Raw genomic sequence first — 25,250 nt, 5'->3', positions numbered from 1 at the left:
CAGAAGGAGGAGGAGGAGTTGTTGATGTCTGAACTTCACGGCTATGGTCACGGTTACGTATTTTAGCAAAGTTCTATCTTTCCTTGATAAGTTGTTTTACAAATGGGAAGGAAATCCCTTCGAATTTTTCTAATATTTTTATTTCTTTATCATTTTTAACTAATTGAGAATTCCGTAATGAATTTGTTATTTAAATTAAATTTTTAAGATAAAACTGAAGTGAAGGAAGTTTATGTACCAAAGAGCTCGGAGCGTGAGAAACGGGTCTCAAGAGACTAGTTGCGATTTCTCAATTCAATTCTCGAATTTACTTTTTCGGCACCGTTATATATTGCCGCAACTTGAACGTTGTTGACTTCTTTTCTGAAATCAATCTTTGCAAAGTTTTATTTGATTTTGTGACTTTTAATTAGAAAATGGTTGATTACAGCAAGTGGAAAAATATTGAGGTAAATTTACCAAAGCACTAATTTGTTTATACTTTGTTTATTTATTGGTTAAACCGTCACCAAGTGTCAAAGAGCTCATTTTACTTTTCTCTTCTCGTTATATACGATCTAAAAAGACAAAATTTCTATCTTAAGTCAATTTAATTAATTTCAGTTATCTCGCTATTTTTAGAATCTTGTGCATCCTTTGAAATATAAATAAAAAGATTTTAATTGCAAACGCAAAAGTTATTTGAAAATAGCTGGAGCAGTTATTTATGCGAGATCGGTTATCCAATTTTATCTCCTGTACGTGTTGTGATAAAGAATTTTTGCTGTGAGCTGAAGAAGTAGCATTATTTTAAATGTCACAACATAGAGCTTATGTTTTCTATGGAATGAAGAAGACAACAGCGAATTGTGATTAATTGCTTTATTGTTTTAAAATATATACTAGGAGATGTTTGTAGTGTCAATGCACCCTTTTTGGTTAATGAATTGGTCATCTCATTGCAGAGCCAGATTCCACAGAGCTCAGGAAACCACTGTACAACAATGTTTTTTCCCAGTGGTTCACATAGGCTGAGATTCTCCCCTCTGCGAGATTTATAAATTCGCCTTATTTTAGACTTCACTCAAATTTTTTAAAATTTTAATCTGAAACAAAGACACCATGAAGAGACATTCTGTAATTTACATATCATGATATTAATTAATAAGGAATATTGCAATGAATTTTGAAAAGTACTAAATTGGAACATTGTATACACTTATCATCAACTAACCACATTGAAATGAAATTAATAATAAAAATACGAGAAAATAACTCACTTTCCTATAATAATTACTTTCAAAGTTTAAATATGGATTATTATTATTTGTCAAGTGGATTAAAAAATATTTTATAAAGGGAAAAAAATTTATTTTAATTCATATAGCTAGGTTGCATGTTATTTGCATATAGGTGCATATTATTTTAATTCATATAGCTAGGGTTAGAAAGGAGGGGTTTATTGATTTTGAGGTAGTTCCTTCAACCACTCTAAATTGTTTGCCTCCTACATTGACCCTTATGGGCATCAGTTTTAAACACAATCTGAGATCTCAAGCCAATAAACAGGTGGACCATCCAAACCTGTTGAAACAGTTGGCCCTAGAGGTTGTTAATAGTATCCCTTCTGGCGGCTTGATCATCTACACTGACGGTAGCAAGTTGGAAGACTGTAGAACCGGGAGTGGTGTTTTTGTCAACAGCAATGATAGTAAAGTCAGGATCAGTACCCGAAACCTTGACTGCTCAGTCTTTAGAACTGAGATCATGGTATTGAGACTGCCCTTAATTATGCCCAGACAACTGATAATAATTCCATTTGGATATTGACCGATAGTAGGAGTGCTATTCAGTATTTCAAGAACTGGCCGGAAATATTGGATATTCCTGGTCACTTGGTCAGGAGATTATGAAGCTTCTATCTGAGATAGGCCTGAGGACACCAATAAGCCTCCAGTGGATCCCATCGCATGTCGGGGTACATGGCAATGAGACAGCCGATGTGCTCGCCAACATGGCTGTGATCTTCCTATGGACTGTCTGAACCGTCTTACTCCCACTGAGAGCCACTCCCTGGGAAAACATTGTTTGCTTCCAGTGTGGCGCCGTACTCCATCCCATCAGTGGTATGCTGGCAACCGCCCTGGCCTATCATTAACATGCTGCGGCCCTCGGCCTTTCCAATCGGCCATGGCCATCTTAAGTTTTTAAGGTTTCAAAATGGGGAGAAGACTTTCCAACCTTGTTCCTGCTTACAACCCGCTAGTCCTGATCACCTTCTTTTTTGCCTTGGCGCTTCTTATAAGCAGCTGCTCGCTGATCGGGACTTTCTGCAGATATATGGGGAACTGATGCGACGAGGCCTTCTGGACCTGGTCTAGGCTTTCCTTCTCCAGGGGGATGTGTAACAACAACAACAACACAACAGGGTGCATGCCTAAATACTTAGACATCCTATGATAATTTTAATATAAACATCAGTATTTCAGATCAGGGGTCTGTCTAGGTTTTTCTGAGAGGTACCTATTTTGTGAAAATTTAGACATAATTTGTGAGAATTAAAAATCATATTAAAAAATCAACTCAAAAATATGCAATCAGAGTTTGCCACTTCACAGGAAAAACCTGGAAAGTACAGGGAATTTAAAAATCACTTAAAATAACAGGGAATTTTGATTTTTTTTTCTTTACAAACTGGGAAAATACATGGAATTTTGTTTCTTATTTTTGTCTTTTAAAAGATGGTGACCACTCAAAGCGTAATTTATGAGATATTTAGCCATGATATTTCAGCTGTAATTAACTATTTCACTTACTATGGCATTATTTAAGTATGGTCAGCTGATTTCCCACCGATTCAAACTAATAAATATAGTTTGCCCTATATAGCTCATACAAGACCACAGTAATTGTTGTTTTCTCTTAAAATATTGTGTATATAATATGTAGAGGGAAANTGATATTTCAGCTATAATTAACTATTTCACTTACTATAGCATTATTTAAGTATGGTCAGCTAATTTCCCACCGATTCAAACTAATAAATATAGTTTGCCCTATATAGCTCATACAAGAGCACAGTAATTGTTGTTTTCTCTTAAAATATTGTGTATATAATATGTAGAGGGAAAACACAGGGAATTTTTTTCCAGATTTGAGTGGCAACCCTGTACATTTTCTGTTTCTTACGGGATACAAAAATATAATTTTAAGGAAAAGTTTTCCTAAAGTTGAATTTGTGAAGGTACCTCTGAACAGTAGTAAATTTCGCTTGGACAGACCCCTGCAGACAATTCTTTTAATCTGTCAATTTAATAATATATTAGCATGAAATAAATTCTTTTAAATAATTATAATTCTTTTTATTTATCTTGATGGGATACCTGTAAGTGAGGTAGTCTGGGTAGCTCGATCCTGATTGGTTTGTTGAAACGTGGCATTTGTTTACTTTAGCAACTGTTCTTTCCATTCTATTTTGAGTAAGTCAAGCCCATCAAACATCAATTCTCTTAACTGACACATACATTCTTTCACAAAGATTTCAATTCTTTCACTACAACTCCAATTCAAAATATTAGAATAACCAAAAAAGACATTGTATTACCTTATAAAATACGTGATATCTTTAAAAATAAACAACGGTGGCGAACGGAAAAATTATTAACCGTCCACAATTAGTTGACATATGATATTATTGTTCACACGCGCCTAAAGAAGTATTAGAGATTTTATAAAAAAATATTGAAATTTTTCAATATATTAAAATATTTCCAGAGGCGATTCAAAATATTAGAATATCTGTAAAATTGTGTGATTGGTCAATGTTAATCATAAAATTTGCATAAGTTGCGCCACTGTAGAGCTAGTACGCGTATAAAGGCTCGTTTAAAAATCAGATTTAGTTAGTTGGGAGTTGAAATGGGTCGAACGAAAGACATACCACACTCTACCAAGACAGCGATTGTGACTCTACGCAATGAGGGAATTAGTCAACAAATGATTGCCAAAAAAGTTAATTGGCCTCAAGGAACTGTAAGTAAAATTTTAAAAGATTATTCTACAAATCAAAGTTTTAAAAATAATCGCTCAAATAGTGGTCGTAAACGAATAACCACACTGAGACAAGACAGAATGCTGAAACGTGTCGTCACTAAAAATCGCTTCTAGAGCTTGAGATTCATAAGTAGAAAGTGGAGAGAACAAGGAGTGGATGCCTCAACATCTACCACACTACGACGACTCCATGAACTAGATTTTCAATCACGTGTGCCCAAGAAAAAGTCTCTACTTACACGCAAGCAAAAATGAGCCAGAGTGAGGTGGTGCAAAGACAGATTGCAATGGGGTATTCAGGACTGGAATAATGTACTTTTTAGCAATGAATCGATGTTTTGCGTTTCCCACGGTCATCAGGGTGTCCGTGTTTGGCGTTGCAAGCAAGAAGCTTTTACCACAGATTGCTTGAAACGCTCAGTGAAGTTTAGCACTTCTGTAATGATGTAGAGGTGTATGAGTGCTGAGGGCTTAGGAAAGCTGTGCATTTTGAAAGGAAGGGTAAATTCTGAAGTATACAAGGAGGTACTTGAACATTTTATGATTCCGTCATCGGAAGATCTATTTGAGGATGACTTTATCTTCCAACAAGACTCTGCATCTTGCCACACGTCAAACGCCACCACTACTTGGCTTACTAACAATAAAGTCAAATTACTTCCTTGGCCGGCCAATTCACCCGATTTGAACCCCATCGAGAATATATGGGGTTTAATGAAGAAACGCCTTCAGGATTTAGCTCCAAAGGACAAAAATGAACTCATAGAAAGCGTGAAATCCGTTTGGGCAACTATCAGCAAAGATGACTGCAAAAAAGTAGTGCATCGTATGCAAAATCGTTTGCGTGACGTTATTAAAGCTAAGGGAGATGCCACTAAGTATTAACTATTCATGCAGATTTCATTTAAATGAATTATGCTATTTTTGTTCATGTTATTCTAATTTTTTGAACCACTGTGAAAATTATTCTAATTTTTTGAATTTTTAGAAAAAATTCATTGTAAAAACTTTTGCAATATCATAATAATTTATTTATGTTATGTTCATCTACAAAACATGTAGAATGTGATAACACACTTCAAAATTCTCAGGTATTCATTTTTACCAAAATAAATGCATATCTCAAACCACTATGTGCTTTATTTATCATTATTCTAATATTTTGAATTGGAGTTGTATATATTTACACAGAGACTTAACACAAAGACTGGCATGAAGCCTTCGTGGAACATAAGCTAACTATGCATCGAAGTTGTCTGATACACAAAACAAAAATATATCACGGTTACAATAAAACATATAAAGAAATAATAAATCTAAGTTAAAGAAGTAGATTAGAAAGAATTCTATTTCTAATTCAGTTTGTGATACACCTTTGTATATAATTAAAATTGAATTTATTTATGGTTAATTAACATTCTAACTAATGTAGAGAACCTTAGCTCAACATTAACATGTCATTTTGATGATAAAGATTAGCTGGCGCTGATGTCATAGGTCACATGTGTGGGTATGGGAGGTCTTCTTGAAAATGGTGTAATAATATTGACACAAATAAAAAATGTTAAAAATGATTGCACAATTCGAAACTTGTGGGTTGTTATAATGTATAATAAAAAAGATCAGGATTTAAAAAAGCGCGTGGATAATAACCTCCTATTGAAAAGTTACTTAGATTAACTATGAACTAACGAGACACAAATAAAGAGCTTCAAAAGTGATTACTAAAATTCAAAATTCACATTTCATAATTTTTGTCAAATTAAAAGTATTGCAATTTCTAAAACTTTGAAAATTTGTAGTGACCAGATGACCACCAAAAAAAAAAAAGATTGAAAATGTTTCTATCGATTTAGAGTGATTGAGAATTTTTCTATCGATTTAGAGTGATTCACTTATTTTTTATTATTCTGTTCATGCGCTGCCACAAGCAGTAGATTGTGCACCCCTATGATAGTATATTGTTTCTGGATCTTGCACCCTCAAACCTAACCAATGCCCGCACCACGGGGGTTGCAGGGTGTATTATTTAAGCCACTGTCCTTTTTGCTAATAGATAAGCTGTGTAACAATTTCCAACATTAGGGTACACAAAAGACAAAGAACTCAAGGTTTGCATCAGAAATTGCAATGTGTCCTGGAAGTCACTAAAGTATGACAGATTTGGAGAACTTATTAAATGAAAAGGACCTATTGATATTCGTCACCGACTCATAAGGTTTGAGTAAAAAGTGGCTACTAAGCAATTAGAGTATACCAGCCTTTGGTTACTAACTGAAAATTTTCTGGTCTACAGCTGAGAATGAGCAATCTATCTCACCTGAATTTATAATTTGACATCAATTTATAATATGAATTTAAAGAATTTTCTTGTTCTTTCAGATTAAATTTTTTATCATTGCTACATTTACTATCAATAAAACTATTTATTTATTGCCGCCTCTTTTTAACAAAACTATGTTTAGTATTAATGCAGTGTTTTCATCATAAAAAAAAAAAATGGGTGAGAATTTCTCACCCTTTCTCAAAAACAGGGTGAGATTTCAGAAAGTTAAGTGAGATTTCTAAAAACTAAAAAAACACAAATAGACTTGAAAAAAAAATCATTTCTTTTATTATAATACATTTTTAACGTCTTCTATTTTTTAAAGCATTGAATATTCTTGCTGCATCATCATAGAAGATTTTGCCTTTACTAGGTATTTGTCCATCTTACATTAGTGCATAAAAAGTTTGATCGTCTTACATGAAAAAACCTTACCTACTTTAAGCACGTGGTTGCAGAGAAATGTGTTCTGAAAGGGGGTTCTGTTGTTCGAAAAGGTTCTGAACAATACTGGTAAATAGGGAAGCTAGATAACGGAGCAAATGCTGAAAATAATGAAAGATCCAGGAAGAAAAGTGAAACGGATTTTGTTCTAAATAGCGTAATTCGAAGCTTCTTCCAAAATGCGAGAAATTCGTGAATTTTGAAATTGATTTATAGAATGAGCGAATTTCTCGCAGTAATCATTTTTTAATGCGAGAAAGGAAAAAAAATATGCGAGATTCTCGCGCTGTAGTGAAAACACTGATTAATGTGAACTATTCTATTGAGTGGTGGAACTTTACATATCCTAGTATAAATAAGAATGGTTAAGGTGTCATCTTGATTTCATTGAGGAAGCATCAATGACTTTCTTAACTTTCTATTATTTAATTTTCAAATACAGTGTTTAAATGCAAACACTTTTTGAAGCAAACAGCTAAGATCTTTTATTAGGTATTTAATTTTCCTTGGAGCTAAAATCTGAAGAAAAATAGATTCTATGGTGTCTTGCGCTCACAATAAAAGTAAAAAAGAAATCATGTTAGTGACTTGAAAGAGCTTTTACAGCTAGACAAATATGTTCTTCTTAAATCTAAATTTTGTCAATAAATTGGAAAATAAAAAAAACTTTTCCAAAATACTAAAACTTTTCCAAAACTTCTCCAAAAATATGTTTTATTTTTGGTTTTTATGGAAAAAAATGTCTTTTGAAATGTAAAAAATACTTTCAAGTGCTACTATGAATTTAAGCAACATACTATACTCAAACTTATTACTAGGTTTATTAGAAGTATGGAAATTTTGCGTGCAAGGTAAAAAAAATTTAATTTATAAAAAAATGATTTAAAGACAAAATAATTTAATTTGAATAAATAATTTTAAACAATATATTTGAGTTTGTGGTCATTCTAATTTCAAAAATAGTTTTTAAAAATATTATCATATACTTGGTATCAAATTGCTATGAATTTAAAAGGTCATAACATATACTTTTTTTCAAAAAATTGAAAATTTTGTTGGGAAAAATCCTCTAGACACTTAAAGGCTAAGTTTGCTGCGAGTATACATGGGTGGACACTCTATCCTACCCTTCATAGATTTATCCAAATAGTTTTCCTTACATTGCTCGTGCCTACCTATTATAATGATTTCTGGATGACATTTTGTATCTTAGCTCTCTTTTTTTCAATAACTCTTTAAACCTATTTCCTCTCCATATGAAAAAGGTTAGTTATTGCATGTATCTCTACTATTATTTTGAGAAGTTGTATTGCTTTATGAACATTATGTCCTATAATAGTTAACTTGCTAGTAATCTATTAATTTCAAATGTTAAAAAAATATTTGTTTCTGATAAATATTTTAAATTTGTGAGAGAAGTTACTATTAAGATGCAGAATATTTGATATTTTGCTTAATCACTGTTTTCGTTACACTCCTAGTTAATGAACTTAAATTTGACTAGAGTTTTTAATTGTTTACTTTTCTTCTAGATATCGGATGATGAAGATGATACTCATCCAAATATTGATACTCCCAGTCTATTTCGATGGCGCCATCAAGCTCGCCTTGAACGAATGGCTGAGTTTCAGCATGAGAAAGATGAATCTGAAAGACATGTTCAAGAGTAAATCATTTAAATTTTTTTAAAATTTTATTTATTATAGTTTATTTTTTAAATGTTCAATGTAAATAAATTATTTTGTTTATAACTTACTTATATCTTCCTGCATAGAAGTCAAAGAAAAATCCTAGATGTCAAAGAAAAAATAAAATATGCAGAAACAAATAGTGATATGAACATGGATGAACTTAAAGCTGAACTATCTAAGCTTGAAGTTGAAGATAAAAAATTGCAACAAAAAAGAGAAGAACTTTTAAAAAAGGAAAAGGTAACTTTTTTTTATCCATGTACTGCTTACATTGATATTGTAATTTAGTTAACTTTAATTTGTATTTTTTTAATTTATTGTTTCTCTCTTTAGGTTTTAATGTAAAATTGTGTATTCAAATAAGTCAAATAAGTTTTTTCTTTCTCCCTTTAAATTTTGTAATTGTTACTTTTGAGCATAAAAATGACTTGCTTTTAAATATTTTCTATGTACAAAAAAAAAAACTATACTTTAAGAAGAAAAACTTAGATAATTTCTTTTAGCATTCACACGCCTGCCTAATTTAATTACTATTCAATAAATAATATGCAAATTTAACCTTGGGAACTCTAGAAATGTCAGCAATGAACACACATAACATGTTTCTAACAACTCTGTTTTAAATAACACTAATTTAAAATTACTATACATGCATTATAAATGCATTTAAAAAATTGGCGAATAACATATTGAATTCAGATTTAACATTTGTTGAATTCAGATGTCAGATTCAGATTTTGTATAAGTTTACTCTATTTCATTTCCTAATTTTAGAATTTATATTTCCCAATGTGTTGATTTCTATGAAATCTGGTTCCTATAAATCAATCAGATATCTCTGCCAGCCAGCTTTGTCATTCTTAAATGGATATTGTTAATGTAAACAAAGAAAATTTGTTAAAGAAAATATGTGTATTAACTTCACATTAAAATTAAACGAAAACTGTTTTTATAAAATTAAAAGTTAAGGAAGAGAAAGAAAGAAAAATGCTGTAAATATTTATGGTTGTTACAAGTTTGTCAATTTATTTTTAAAAAGTTTTTAAATTTCAATATTATAGTTTGACCTTTTCTCTTGATCATATTCAAATTTAAATAATTTCATTATTAAAATTTTCTTTCCATTTCTAAAATAAAGACAGAACTGGTTTCTAATTCAAATAGGCACTGGCATCCGTTTAAACAAGATTTGGTTATTTAAATGTTTGGTTTTATTGTTTTAATATAAAAAATAATTCAGATTTCAGTGAAAAACTACAAATTAAGTGCAAGATTTGTGTATGATATGATATTCTTGAAAAGTTAACCTACTTACTTAATAAAAGCCCAATCCTTGAAAAAAAAACACAGAGTTTAAAATTAGAGTTGATATGAGACAACTCAAGCCTGTCATGGACCTTCATGAAATGATACCGATTGTTATTAATTGACTGTAGAGCGATGGTATGCAGGTTAGAATATTTTTTTAGTTTCTAATTTTTTTTTTTTGGTTTCTATTTCTGATTTCAATATAGTACTTAATGATTTATCAAGATTTTATTAGCTTTTAAAGTTAGAAAGAAAAGACTGTTTGAATTAAAATTTTTATTATTATTATATATTTTTTTATTTGCAGCTTATGCCGTGGAATGTAGATACTATTAGCCGAGAAGGATTTACCAAAACTGTAAGTACTTATTCTTACAATTTAAATTGAGTTTTTGTGCTGGTTATTGTTGAGTTTAAATAATGGCCTTCTGTTATTTTGTTTTTATTTGATTCTAATATTGCTCTCATGCATGTATTTATTTCATTGTTTTTCTGTAAAACATTCTGTTTTTTAATGGTTACCTCGCCAATGCTTTTCTAATTTTAATAATACCTTCTTTGATTCCCTAGAAAATTAGCAAATTCCTAGGTCCATAGAGTAGTTCACTCATGCATTGAAAGTAGTTTTTCAGTAGATACATTAAACCAAAAGTTCTTAAACTGTAGGAGCAAGTAGGGCACTATAGAGACAATTTTTGTATTTACCTTACATTCCTTTACTTTTTTTTTCCTTTATTCAAATCACTTGTTTGCTTAAATTTTCATGCATCATCAATAGTCTGACATTGCAATTTCGGTTAAAAAAAAATACAAGAAAAGGCAAAGACTGTGTAATTTTAAAAAAAAATTGTTTAATAAACATTACATAGGAATACAGGAATGTTACACAAATTCGAATTAGCGATTTACGCGTTATGAGGTGCTCATGCATAAAGTGGGAGAGTGCACTTCCTACATCAGCTGTCATGACCAGATAGACCTCATTTGATGATAGAAGCAATAAAATTAAATAATCTGAAAGTTTTTAGCAATACAATTAAATAACCTGAAAAATATTTAGCAACAAAATTATAAAGCATTTACATACATAACACAACATTACAATTTTCTGTTACAATATTTTTAAATATTATAATGAAAGAAAAATTTCATATACTACATATAGTAAAACAAGTATCAATGCAGCAGTTACACATTTCAATAAAAAAATTGAATTTCAAATAAAGATTTGTAATTCTAAAGAATTCACTAAAACAAAATAAAAGAAATCATTTGTTATAAAATTTAGATCCAATGAAATTAGAAAGGAAGAAAAAAAATTTAGTCAAAAAGTTTTTCATGAAACAAAAAGATATAAATTTTGAAATAGGCAAACAAATTAAGTCATTTTCTCCTTGTCAGGCCATGGTTTCATGTACTCCACATATGTAGTGTTTTTGACTGGTCTATCAACAAAGTCACATTTTTCTACGTCACATGTGTCATTATTTTTGATTTTTGCCCCTTTGTAGGGTCCCAAAGCTTTTTGCCTCAATAAACCTTTACTAGACACTGTCCTTTTTAATCTTGAACTAGTCTGTGTCCTTTTAATTGCTACTTGACTGTTAGTTCAAATTTTTGCGTTTGTTTACGACGAAGATTGTAATAACACAGATTTAATTTTGAACCTTGTAGATTTGGTTCTTTGAATAGCTCATGTGATTTCATAGTTTTGAAGTTCTATAATATTGATATCATTTCTTGACTTCATTTTCGTACCAAAAAGGAGTTCGAAAGGGGTCATCTTAATACTGAGTCCAGTATCTGTTGCAGTTTAGGTACATTTCTCCGTATTGCCAGCAAATAGTCATGAAAGGACAGAAATAATGGTAGAATTTTTTTCTCAACCTGGCCATTGGATCTTAATCACTTTGTTGTTAAGGTAACATGAGTGATTTTTTCTTTGATGCAGTAATCTTGAAATGCCACAGAGGTAAATGCAAAGCCTCTCTGTAATTATCCTTGCTGGGTTTTCAAAAATATAACTTTGCTTTTGTAATCGATCAATAACTTCCACCACCTCTGTAGTTTTTGTAGAATAAAACCAATTAAATTTAGTGAAGGAATCAATAATTCTTAAAATGTGTTAATATTTCTTTTAAGTGGTTGCAAAAATTCCTAATTGGTCTTCTAAGTGATATGTCTATTGGATGCAATAGACCTCTGATGGATGTGCCTTGCTCTTCGGAGCTGCCCAACTTCAAAGTCCATGTCTAAGTGATGTGCCATCTTTCTTGATTGGATGTAGCGCACAGTCTTGCCCACATATATGATTGCCACATTTCTTCTTAAAACATTTTCAACTTAAATGATTTAATATAATGCCTTCTTTATTATATTACACAATGCAAACCTTTTTACATTACTTTTTTAATGCAACTATGTAGTTTCTCTACTAGTTATTTATAGTTTTTTGAAATATTTCTTCTGGAAGTTATATATTTTATGTTTAAAGTTTATTTTTGGAAATTTACGATACTTATATTATTCTCTGGATTATAAGCAAGACAAATCATGTTTATATATGTTTTAAAAAGAACAAAAAGTTATAAATATCCTGAATTTGGGTATTTACCAGAAAAATTTCTTACAATTAACAAGATCTGTAAATTCATTTCTGAATTAACTAACTGATTCGAAGAAGGATCTACATTATTCTGTCTACCATGTGAATAATTTTGATTTGATGAAAAATTAAGACTTTAAAAATTTGTTTCAAGCCCCTCATTATAGGAAGGGAGAAAGTAAGTTAGGTAGCCTTGACTGGCATCTACGGAAGAGAAACCATAAGTAGTAGAATTCTTACTTGTTCAATTTGTATGGAATACTGTTGTGTTATTGATTTCACTTTTATTTTCGTCTTCTGATAAAAAGTATGTTTTTTGAAATTCAGCAATGGTTACAAAGCTTTTAAATAACTAGGACACAATTTTTATGCATCGCCTTCAATATTAAATACAAGGATCCGCGCACCTGGAAAGTCATGGATTTCGGTGTTGAACAAAATTTGTCTTGAAATGTCTTGATTTTAACCATTAAAAAAAAAAAAAAAAACTCGTGGAAAGTCACGAATTTGGGTCGCTGAAAAATCTAATTTTTGAAATGGAATTTACCTCCCCAATTTCACAGTGTTCCAAATATCTGAATTTGTCACAAAATCCCTACTCACAGTCACATTTTATTAAAATACAAAATTTTCTTATGGTGTTCTTTAAAAATTATGTTTTTTCAAGAAATGAAGGAAAGAACATCATTTCTTGTGCAAATTATATTTTAAACTTCCCTGATTTCAGAATTTATTTATTTATTTTTTATTTTTATTTTATCTATTTAAAATTCTAGCTGAGGCAAATATGTGTAAAAACTTTATTTAATAATGTATATTAAGAAATAAGATTTTAGATTATTCTTTATTAAATTTATTCAAATCCATTTAATCTATTTGATGAAAAATACTTTTCCTACAAATACTGTACCAAATATTTGGCCTACCAAGTATTTTGCAAAATAGCTGAATACCAGATAGTGGCTAATTATTTGATGCATCTGTTACCATAACTAATTTAACAAACCATTTATTAATAGGACAGAACAATTAATACAAATAAGAAGGCTAACTGCCTGATTATAAGCTTTTGCCCACTTCTCTGCTGCACTTGGAATACGAGAATACTTGGTTACAACTGTTTGAGTTAGAGATTAATGGGCTATGAAGTGGAAAAGTGCACTTCCTACAATAAATGAATAAAAAATTGTGCCAGGCTTATTAATTAAAAATTATTTACAGAAAACATAAATATCTATTTTAAACCTTTTTAAATTCTTTTAACTTCAATTATCATTTTATGTTTTTTTTTCTTTTCTTAATTTCCATTGATGTTTATCTCTACAAATAAATTTCTTGTTCATGTCTGCATAATTTTGAAAAATTTAATGAAAAAAAGTGAACGAAAATGATTTTACTTAACAACAACTGTTCACTGCACTCTTCGTGTATTTTTTCATTAAAAATGTGCCATTTTGTATCCTTCTGATTGCACTAGTTTAGTTTAATTTCTTGATTTGCATGTGATCCATGTCCATACTTTCAAGCACCATTACCGAAAGAATTCTGTTTTGACATTGCTATGAAAACCCGCAGTTCTAATCATTGAAGGATGGTGCAACACCGAAATTGATGTTTTACAGGCAGTTTTTAGTTTGTTTCTGCCTGGGAAAGAATTACCTCAGTAACTATGTGTAGCTCTTTCAACATGGCTGTAGGGAATGTTGCAGAACTTGGAAATATAACTGCTGATTTTAATGATAAACTGATAAAGGTTTTATAACAAATTAAAGCAAATGTTTTTAATAGCATGCAATATTTAAAATATGCTTGTTATGTTTATTAAGTGCTGATATTTATGTTAAATTGGTATTTAACTAATGTTTTCTGAATTGTTGTAGGTCATCAATAAATCACTCCCTCCAAAAAAAGAAGAATTCACAGAGGAAGAAAAGGCTGAAAGACAGGTAAAATATGTGCTTTTATCAATGAAAGTAAACTTATAAAATAACTAAATAAAATTTTTTAAAGAGCAACAAGTTAAGAATTTAAATGAATATTAAATTTGCAAGTAGTTTTAAAATATCAAATTTTATAGCATGAAAAAAATTAAATATACTTTTTAAGAGGTGATAATCAAAATATTTTAAAATACTTTGTGTAATTTTAACCAGAAGATATCAATTATGGATGTTTAAATGATTAAAACTTAACCTAAATCTAAAGTTGGCTTGTATGTGGTAATATCTATATGTATAATTTGTGAAGCGTAACTTAAAAAGACAAATAATTAAAATTTATTATAATGAAATCTGAAATAGTTGCCTTTTATCATTTTAATAGAAAGCTTAATTTTTGCTATGAAGTTCAAAAATTAGTGTGAAGCTTTTAGAAAATAAATATTGCTGCGGAAAAAAAATTGTAATAAAATGTGCATCTTATTATAATTAATACAATGCAATTATTTTTTTAGTCAAAATTTAACAAAGAAAACGAAAAGCTTTTGAAGAAATTTGGAATGTTTCGAAAATATGATGATAGCAAAAATTTTCTAAAGGAACATCCACATCTTGCCTGTGAAGAAACTGCAAATTATCTAGTTTTGTGGTGCATTAATCTGGAAGTAGAAGAGGTAATATTAATGATTCATAAATTATTTTTATTAATTTGGTTATTTATTAGTACATTATTTTTTATTATATTTTGTTGCTAATGCTTTTTTCTTTTATGTTTGCAGAAACATGAATTGATGGAACATGTAGCACATCAATGCATTTGCATGCAGTTTATATTAGAACTATCTAAGCACCTGAGTGTTGATCCTCGATCCTGCATTAACTCTTTCTTTTCTAGGTTAGGATATTTTCTGATTTTAATGTTGCCCATTTGTCATAGTCTAACACAATACAGTTGAATTTAGTTAAGAAGCTGCTATGTATAAAGGACTTTTCACAAAATCTTGTTCTATGTAAAATAAGTTATTAATATTAAATTTTGCTTATATGACTCAAAGATATTTAATAGTAAAGACATTTATATAGACTGGAAAATTTTAACAAGTAGAATGTAATGCAGTTTTTATCAGACTGTGATTGATAAATTGAATTTTATACAATTAATACTTCGGTTTATTAAGACTTGACACATATTTCAAACTTACTTTATTATTTTTTTCATACTTAATGAGTATTTGTTTGTCTAACATTATTTTTAGAAGTTCGTATTTTTTTCTATAAAAATGGTTATTTATTAAATTATGTGTGCGGAAAAAGCACCTTGGTTTTCAAAAATAATTTTCGCATAATTACAGAAGCAGGAACCTGGCAAGAAATTAGACTAGACTGATTATTATTTAAAAATACTTAATAAATGAATTTTTTGTTTCACTAAGAAAAACTTTAGTTTTTAAGGCTCTTTTATATATTTTATTTATTTTTCAAAATTACAAATAATATTGCAGAGCAACTTTTTATATGATTTTTTTGCATGGGTTTCTGGATAATTTAATTTTTGTATAAATGTTTATATATTGAGGTTTAAAAAGACTTCATAACTGTTATTAAATTTGATATTGACTTTTACTACAAATATAAATTTAATTATTTTCAGAATCCAGATGGCAGATGGTGAATATAAAGATGCTTTCTATGCTGAACTTGAGTCTTTCAAGCAGCGTGTTAGAGATCGTGCAAAAGCTAGGATCCAGAAGCTTATTGAAGAAGCTGAAGAAGTAAGTTTTCATTGTGTTCCTCTTTAGGTGTGTTTAGTATTCTGGAAAAAAAATTATGTTAATGTATTGTCTTTAAATTCTTCTAGAATTCTTTTGAATTTAATGATGTGTTTTATGATGTAATTGAAGCTATTACTCCTCTCTTTTTTATTCATATTAAACTTGCACTTTCTGTTATTGGAATTCAAAATTTATAATTAATAAATTTAGTGGAGGGTTAGAAACAGTAGTGAACTTGGTCGTTTGAATATAAAAAAAAATTGATTCTTTAAATTTAGTAGCATGGCTAAGTCATTAGGAAAGGATTAATAAAAATATTTCTTAGATAAAATCTTAAATTGGAAACTAATGAACTGAAGACCCAAAAAGGGATCATTTAATAATACAACAAAATATATCACCATAATGAATATTTCAAACGTGTAACTCATGGTTAAAAACAGAAAGGTTTTTAATATAGGTAGATTATCAAAAATTTATTAACATTGTGCAGCAAATCAAGGCCCACTGTGGGCTATAGCACCAAAAAAGAAATAAATTTAATAGAAAAATGTATTATTTTAAAAGTATTGGAATTCCAACTGCAAATTATGTGTTTCTGAATTAAATTACATTTTCTTAATTTTTATAAAGGTTTTTTAACAATTCATGTAACTCATTTAAATTAATATTAAAAGTAATATTGAAAATATGTTTTTTTTGTTGTTGGTGCTATTTAGAAGTTAGTGTGAAGTAAAATGTGTTAATATTACTATAATAAAAATTAGTGTCTCCTTTTTAATTTAAATATAAATAGTTCAAAACATTAAATAATTCAAGATTAACTGACATTCATTCACTTTTAATATCTGACTGATTAATTTTTGCTCACCAGGAATTCTCTAAAAACAATACTTTTAAGTTTTTTCCAACGCTCGAACCAACCATTTGTTGCAACAATTTTTTTTTTACCCAGTTGAGCATCTAAATTGTTTCTTTTTTGGCAGTATAAGTCTCGAGCATCATATTATGATTTTCCAACCATGGTCTTATAGTTTTTGTTTTAAATTTCTCATCTTCTCCAGTTTAATTTCGATTGAATTTGGATTGTTTTATTTTGTCTTTCTCTTCTAATATGATTATAATGATTTTTCAAAGTGGCTTAGAAATGTTAATTGCTCTACAGCATTGTGTTAAATACTCTTTGTTAATTTATCATTATGATTTAAAAGCTTGATCTTTTGTTTAATGTTAAATTAGTTTGCTTTGTGCTATCCATATCATCAAATTCTATGTAAGTGAGCAATGATTCGAACAATAGCATAGGGAAATAAAACAGATTTCTTTTGAATACAGACTAAATATTTATTAGGCCACCAATATGATTTTTCAAAAATGAATAAATAAAAACTATGCTAACATTAAAGATGATAATGATAAAAGAAATTGATAATTTTAATATGACTAGAAAAACATTGATAACACAATAAGAAATTGATAAATATTAACTGCAATCACATCGAGTAGATCCTGCTGTGATAATTAAATGCTCTAAAGCAGTGTCCCCAACCTTTTTATCACCTGTCAACATTTGATATTTTTACTGCAGCCCGCTGGGGGGGGGGCGTTGATTGTTTGTAATTTAGATTATTTTGATTTATTAATTTTAATTTAATTGTATTTAAACATGCCTTCAAAATAAAATACAGTCACACCAAAAAATAAATATGAAGTGATTTAACATTTTAACTTACTAGAACGTTAAATCAATTAGTCAAGATCGAGAGAGAAGACGAAGTTCTTCATTAGTTCCAATGTAAATTTCGCGCCGTGCTTTCGTGTTTTATTTATGATATTTACAGTTATGATGATTGATTATTTTTAATTAAAACTAATTGAAAGAGAAAATAGTTGTGGTGGTTTTCTTTCTTTTTTTTTTTTACTTTTTAAACATTACTACTTTCCGGGGCCCCTTTTTAAATAAATAAAATTTTAATGGAACACAAATATTTTTAATTTGGGTTATAAACCTAGGAATTTAAATTCAATTTCAATGAAATGGGCGACCCAGTACCATTTGATCCACGGACCGGGGGTTGGGGAACACTGCTCTAAAGCAGCGGTTACTTATTATTATTTTTTTTTCTGACATGGAACTCTAAATGATCAAATTTTTTCTAGTGGAATCCCAACTTCATTAATGAAGTTCATTAGTGGCTGTGAATGTATACTAACTGAAGAAATATTACTCATTGCTTTGAAAAGATTAATCTGAAGAAAGAAATGTCATTATTGTTTAATCAATTAAAATTTTAAATTGGATTCAACTCTAATTAATTGAATTCACAGGCCTGGAGTGACTTTTAGTCTAGTTCTTAATTTGTTTTTGGTGTGAGCATAACCTGAAAGGAATAAAATAAGCTGAAGTATGGTTTTTGAAGGGGGGAAAAAAACTATAATTTATGAGAATAGTATCAAAAAAATGTACTGTTTAAATTAGTAAATGAATGATTGCAAAACTCAGTTGTACATGGCTTTTACAAGCACTCTTTTAAGTTTTAACTAGTGAGCGACTGCAATTAGAAAATTTTGTACTTCTTGTTTTTTTAAAAAAAAGTACTGAAGTTAATATAATGACTATTTTGTGAAAAGTTAGTTTACATTTTATTACATTTTCCTTTCTTTCTATTAAATATATTTGCTACTAATGGTATTCATGTTTTTTTTTTTCTTTCTTTGTAAAAGTGCGATGTGAAGACTCAGATCTTCTCCTTTAATGAATGTTTAAATTATTCTTAAACAGCTTTTTTTTCCAAAGAAGCATTTTTAATTTTAAATATGGTTTTCTTATTTTGAATTGAATAATTTTATCAGAAACTCTGATGTAGTTTATAATAAAAGCACATATTTTTCATAATTTTTTATTATATTTCAAGCCACTGCTTTAAATCATCATTGAATGTCCTAATCTTAGTTGAAAGTGGTGTCCCTAAATTTCTCTCCTAGTCCTGCTCATATTCATTCTTTTCATTAGGGTTGATATGAAACTTTTTTTTCATGTTTTATCTTTAGTGCATTAAATTGTTTTTATCTATGAACAGAAACAGGTGAATAAAAATGTAGGTTAAATCAGATTAAACAATTTAAAATTAACTGCGATGGTTTAAATTTTTGTTTTGTATGAGCCATTTTTGTTTTGTTTAAATTATCCCAAATTTTGTATTTCTTTTTCAACAATGGTTTTTGTCAATTAGAATTTTAAATAAATCTAACATTTTTACATTCCTTTTTGAGTTAGTAAATGTTATTTTATCTTAAAATTTGCTTCTATTGAGTCAAATATGTTTGGTTTCTTAAATGATTTGTATTTCTGTGTACTATATTTCCCAGTGTTTTTAATTTCAAACTATTTTTGTTTTTGCCATTACTATCATCCTTCACTACCGTAACAAAATATGGTTCATATGTTTAATTGTTAAATTATAGTTGGCAAATTAAAGTATTTTTCTAATAAATTTTCTTGTTTAACTATTTTTAGGAGGAAAGACAACAGAGGTTAGGTCCTGGTGGGTTAGATCCTTTAGAAGTACTAGAATCTCTTCCTGAAGTAAGAATTATTCTTTAATTTACTACTATTATTTTACTTTTTTTACTTTTACTTAGATTAGAAAAATAATACAAAGTTTTGAAAATTTTCAGAAGAGTCAAAAGGTAATTTATTTTATAGTTAGCTAAATATTTGGTATTAAGAGTTATTATTTGATTTTACTGTTAATTTACTTTTGAAAATTTTAGTTTATTGTTTATATTAAAAAAAATCTTTCTCGACTGCGAACGTTCTAAAGTCAGGCTGAATTGTGCTATTTTATGTGAAAACATGATTATATGTACTCATTTTATAACAAACATCCAATTTCAAATTGTACTTTTTACTTTTGGATTAGCTACAATAAAAGCTAGAATATCCAAAATTCAACTGACCGAAAAACTCAAATAAAGATTGTGTAGGCCTGTGCCACTTTTTAACTGATAAAACTCTCACTTCATAAATTTCAAAATGGCATTTATGTATTGGTGTATATTAGGGGTGCACAATCTGTGACTACAGAAATGTGGCCTGCGGGAGCTCCTAAACGCAATAAAAAAAGATGTTGAAATCACACTTTTAAATCATCATTTTTTGATGCGCTCAGTTTTCACAGATTCTGCAGTAAATAAATGTATGTTGTTTAACGTGCTTTCCTCAAACCGATTTTATCATAAATCTGAATGGTTTTTTAAGCAGTTATTTTTGCTTTTCCATGAGATTTTGAAAATCCTGAATTTTGCTAACGATATTATTACGAAACGAGACTTTCAAATCGCCCATTTAAATAATTACTTCTCGGTGCACCTTATTTGTGCCGATTTCATTGTAAATCTAAGTGATTTTTTCTTTTTTTTTTTGTTGCAATTATTTATTTTTTTTCCAACCATATTTTTCAGTAGTTTTTTGCTCAAGTAGTATAAAAAATTCTGATAATTTTATTACGACATATGAATTTTAAATCTCGCATTTGGCATATTTTTTTTATGCTGAGTTCTTTATAAATGTATGGAATTTTCGTAAACTTTTTTATAAAAAAATTATTGTTATACATCTATTTTCGATATTAAAATGGAAATTTTTTTCTAAGAAAGAGGAGTATTAGTTTTTATTTTTGAATTCATTCTAATAATTAAATGCCTTTAATTTTCTACAAATATGTTGCTAAGTTTATTGATAAAAAAATTAGAACACTAATGTTTAAATAAACATTACTATATTTGCCGTCAACGTGTCTAAATACATGTGCAGCCCTTTGTTAGTCATAATAAAGGTATAAGGCCCTGTAAATATTATTATTCATATTTTAAGGAGCACATTATACCTGGTGTTTAATGGCATTTATCATTTGCCATTTAATTTATAAAATAATTTAAACAATTTAATATATGTTGAAAAGATAATTTCTCAGGAAATAAAACCCCTTTTTTTGCATGAATATTTTTTAAATATTGACCACTATAAGCTCACAAAAAATCTGCTGGAAACTCTTTAGTTGAAAAGTTATTTTAAAGAAGACATCCTGAGTTGCAACAATAGAAAAATAAGTTGAAATGTTATAATAATTGATTATGCTGCCATTCCCTCATGGATAAAAAGGCAAGGGAATATTAAACTTTAATAAGTAAGATTATTCAAGTGCAAATTATCCAGAATCTTTTTTTATTTTATTAAAATTATTTTATTAAAGTTATTTTTACAAAATTATTTTTTAGATAATTCTGTTAATAAACAAATTTAATTTTATAATTTGAATTTTTTTAGAGAAAATTGAAGATTGAGAGAAATTGAGATTAAAAATTAATTACATAGTTAAAAAAAAAAAACTTTCAAGCAAAACAAAATACTTCCATTTCAGTAATATGTAAACCAATTATGCTTTACTTTTAATTTCACAATAATTACGCTATGTTTTTTATTTTACTGTGTCAGTTTAAAAATTTCTTTAAAGGAGGAGAACTGTCAAAGAAAATAAAGTAATAAAAATTTATTGAAAAAGAAAAATTCTTCTGTTCAAAGTTGTAATTTCTATTTTTATACTATTGTTATTTATATATTAGTATTTATTTATATCTTTGCGTGTATTTATATATTGAATTAATGTGTGAATATAATAAAAAAAAATTAACATTGGTTTATGACTGGACCTATTTTTTAAAATTGTTTCAGTAAGTTTTCGTCATCAGCCTGACTAGAAGTTGCTTAAATTACTCAAATAATTTTCTAACATTTGCTACTGTACGTTTTCTCTCTCTTTTGCAGTTTGATTTAACAATGAATGTTTACTAAATTTATATTACATGATAACAAAAATATATCAACTTTATGTATTTGATATTTTTAACTGAAATTATTTTGTTAACTATGTAGCCATATAACCATATATAAGTCTCAAAAAATATCTTAAATTGACAATGTGCACTATCTAATGTCAAGAGAAAAAAAATGACTGTTTAATTTTCAGTAATCCACAAATAGAAAATCAAATATTTTAATTTGATATATTTTCAAGGCATATAAAATATCTATTTTCAATTTTTCAACTAAACTAGCATTTTCTTTTTTTCATTGTTTGCTAAAAGGTAGGAAATATGTCATTATAATCTTCAAATTTTTTATTAAATCACTTGTTAAATTTTTATATAATTCAATTTTGAACGATTTGTTTGAATTTTATTATTAAGCTTTGGTATAGTAAACAGTCTTTCTAGTTTTAGAATGTTATTTTTTGAAACTTTTAAAAATAAATTCCAGTATATATTTTTTCTGTTTATATAAAAGACTTACATTGTAACTTATAATCTTTTGCAGTTTAAAGTGTGTTCTACATATTTTTAAAATTTCAGGCTTTAAAAACATGTTTTGAATCGAAAGATATCGAGCTTCTTCAAAAAACAATAGCAACAATGCCCGAAGATGAGGCAAGATACCACATAAATCGCTGTGTTGATTCTGGCCTCTGGATTCCGGATGCTAAAAAAGCAGAACAAGAGGCTGCTGAAGCAAAAGCTGCTGAAGTAGCTGAGCAATGATTCATCGAAAATAACATAGTATCTTAAAAATGTACTGTTTAAATTAGTAAATGAATGATTGCAAAACTCAGTTGCACATGGCTTTTGCAAGCACTCTTTTAAGTTTTAACTAGTGAGCGAATGCAATCATAAAATTTTGTACCTCTTGCTTTTTTTAAAAAGAAGTACTGAAGTTAATATAATGACTATTTTGTGAAAAGTTAGTTTACATTTTATTACATTTTCCTTTCTTTCTTTTAAATATATTTGTTACTAAATTAATGGAATTTTTTAATTTTTTTTTTTTGCTTTGTAAAAGTGCCATGTGAAGACTCAAATCTCCTTTAACTAATGATTAAATTGATACTAAATAGCTTTTTTTTTTTCTTGAAAGTTCTAGGGGCTTTTATTCATTTTTTTGGTTCTATAATGTTAAGTTGAAATACGTTCAGTTTGTTCATAATTATGAAGTAATTCACGTAATGCTGTTAATCAAAAGTTTGGTTAAAGTTTGAGATTTTATAATACTTTAAATCAAAAATGTATGGTAAACACAATAAATAGCCTTATTCTTCAACTAAAGAATTTCAAAAGTTTTCTTTTTTTCCCTTTTTTTTTTTAAATATATAGGATGATTTAGGATATTGTGTTAAATAAACAGCTACTTAGGTAATTTTCACAAAATTTTAATTGTTATATTTAGATGTAATGTAGATTAGTTTCTTTAACCAAAGATTGTGACACTAAGTTCAATTGAGTTGTTGCATTTTGGATGGGTGAAAAACATGTAGTTTTTTTTTCACAAATAACTAACTTTAAACACAGATAAAAATTTGCAAAATAGCAATTTAGTTTATTTGCATGCTTTTTTCTTCACAAAGTTTAGCTTAAAAATTAAATTTTTCTGAAAAGAAGAAAGATTTTTAATTTATTTTTAATACCTTTAATTATTTTTAGTGGATTTTTTCAAAAAGTTCAATGCGTAAAAGATGAATTAAGAAAATATTAAAATACAAGTAAAAAGGATATTTTTTTTTATTTAAGTCTTTTAAGGAAAGAATAATTAAACATATATTTCTGAACATAACCTGGGGAGTTTTCTGAGAATTTTTGTAATCTAAAGTGGGGGTTTGGCTTATGTTGGATCCTTTAATTTCATAAAATTTCATGTGAACATCTCAATTTTTTAAAATCTCTCTCTCTGTACGTACATATTCACAAACATACTATGCAATATATAACACCATTGATTGCTTTTAAAAATTCTCTCTGGAATGAAATATCAAGTTGAAAAATCTTAATGTAGATCTTATTTTTATACTGTGTAACCCTTATCTTTTTCTGTTTAATTTTTTCAAACATTTCCTCCACTGAAAATGCTTTTTAATTTTCCAAAAACCTTGGTAATGCAAGAAATTGTTTAAATATTTATATTGTATTTTTTACTCTTTTTGCAAGTCAAAATACTGAGATTGAATTTATGAAGGTGTCGAAAAAAAATTCAATGTTAGTGTAAATAATTTTTGACATTGCAGAAAATCTTTGAAGAAAATAAAGATTGATATATTAGCTTATTATTTTAGAATTGCAATGTTTGAAGATTTTTAGTACAATGATATTTTAAAACATTTATTATTTTTTAAACAAAGCTGAAATTTTTTAAAAGCCCTTATGACTCAAGAAATGTTTTGTTTTGAATTAATATTTCAGTTTATTGGGCATGATATTTTAGACTTCATATTTTTATTAATGCTACATCCTAATATAACTTATAATTTAATATTATCGCATTATAACTTATAATTTAATGTATCGCAAGTTTTGTTTTTAAAATTGACTGTGTGTTTGATTTCTGTATTTCAAAAATCTGTCCGCTTTTCTAAGCATCTAAAACTGTCTTTTATAAAGACTTAAATCTTTATTTGTAGCTGGACTTAATTTGAGCTTCAATCAGATTACTTATAAAATGTTACAAAATATCTCTTCCTGTTGGTTATACCATCAGTATGTAACATGAAGTTATTTTTGTAATTGTTCTAAATTTGAATGAAGGCTCTGTTTTGAAATAATAATACTCATACTTGCATTATAAAAGTTATTATTGTATAATAAAAGTTTACTTCTTAGATATGGTTTTCTCTTATTTACTAAGACGTATTCTTGTGTAATTTACATTAGTAATAACAACTTATTCTTATTTAATATTTTATGTTACTAAGCTGAAGCTCTTATCTAATTTATATGCTTTGAGAGGTTTTTAAAAGGATTTTTTAATCTGATGCATAATTAAATTAATATGAATAAGTGCATTAGTTCAAATATTTTTTAATTAATGAATGATGTTTATATAATCAATTGAATTACAATTTGAAAAAAAAAAGAAGAGAAATATTTGTGTGAAAGTTTTAGTGTGAAGGGAAAAAAATGAGCAGTACACATTAATTTATACAAATATTATTTAATATCTTTACATTACATTGAATATAATTAATACAAACAACAATTTACCATTACTATAAATGCACTTGCTTTTTAAAAAAAAAAACAATTGCTGGCATT

The 25,250-nt window shown here is 28.1% G+C and overlaps 1 protein-coding gene across 1 annotated transcript; it reads left to right on the top strand.

The window, feature by feature from the left end:
- Positions 1 to 69: 69 nt before the first annotated feature.
- LOC107445511 (cell division cycle protein 37) lies at positions 70 to 24,819 on the top strand. Its single transcript, XM_016059914.4, has 10 exons — positions 70 to 449; positions 8,335 to 8,468; positions 8,577 to 8,733; positions 10,109 to 10,159; positions 14,287 to 14,352; positions 14,859 to 15,017; positions 15,123 to 15,238; positions 15,995 to 16,115; positions 19,633 to 19,701; positions 22,527 to 24,819. Exons 1-10 carry the CDS (start codon positions 417 to 419, stop codon positions 22,710 to 22,712), a joined length of 1,092 nt encoding a protein of 363 aa, XP_015915400.1. The 5' UTR covers positions 70 to 416; the 3' UTR covers positions 22,713 to 24,819.
- Positions 24,820 to 25,250: the final 431 nt, after the last annotated feature.

This window comes from Parasteatoda tepidariorum, chromosome 7 (genome assembly GCF_043381705.1).
Source record: "Parasteatoda tepidariorum isolate YZ-2023 chromosome 7, CAS_Ptep_4.0, whole genome shotgun sequence".
Classification (NCBI taxonomy): Eukaryota; Metazoa; Arthropoda; class Arachnida; order Araneae; family Theridiidae; genus Parasteatoda; species Parasteatoda tepidariorum.
Note: the sequence above shows the minus strand (reverse complement) of the source record. Positions and strands in the feature narration are given on the sequence as shown.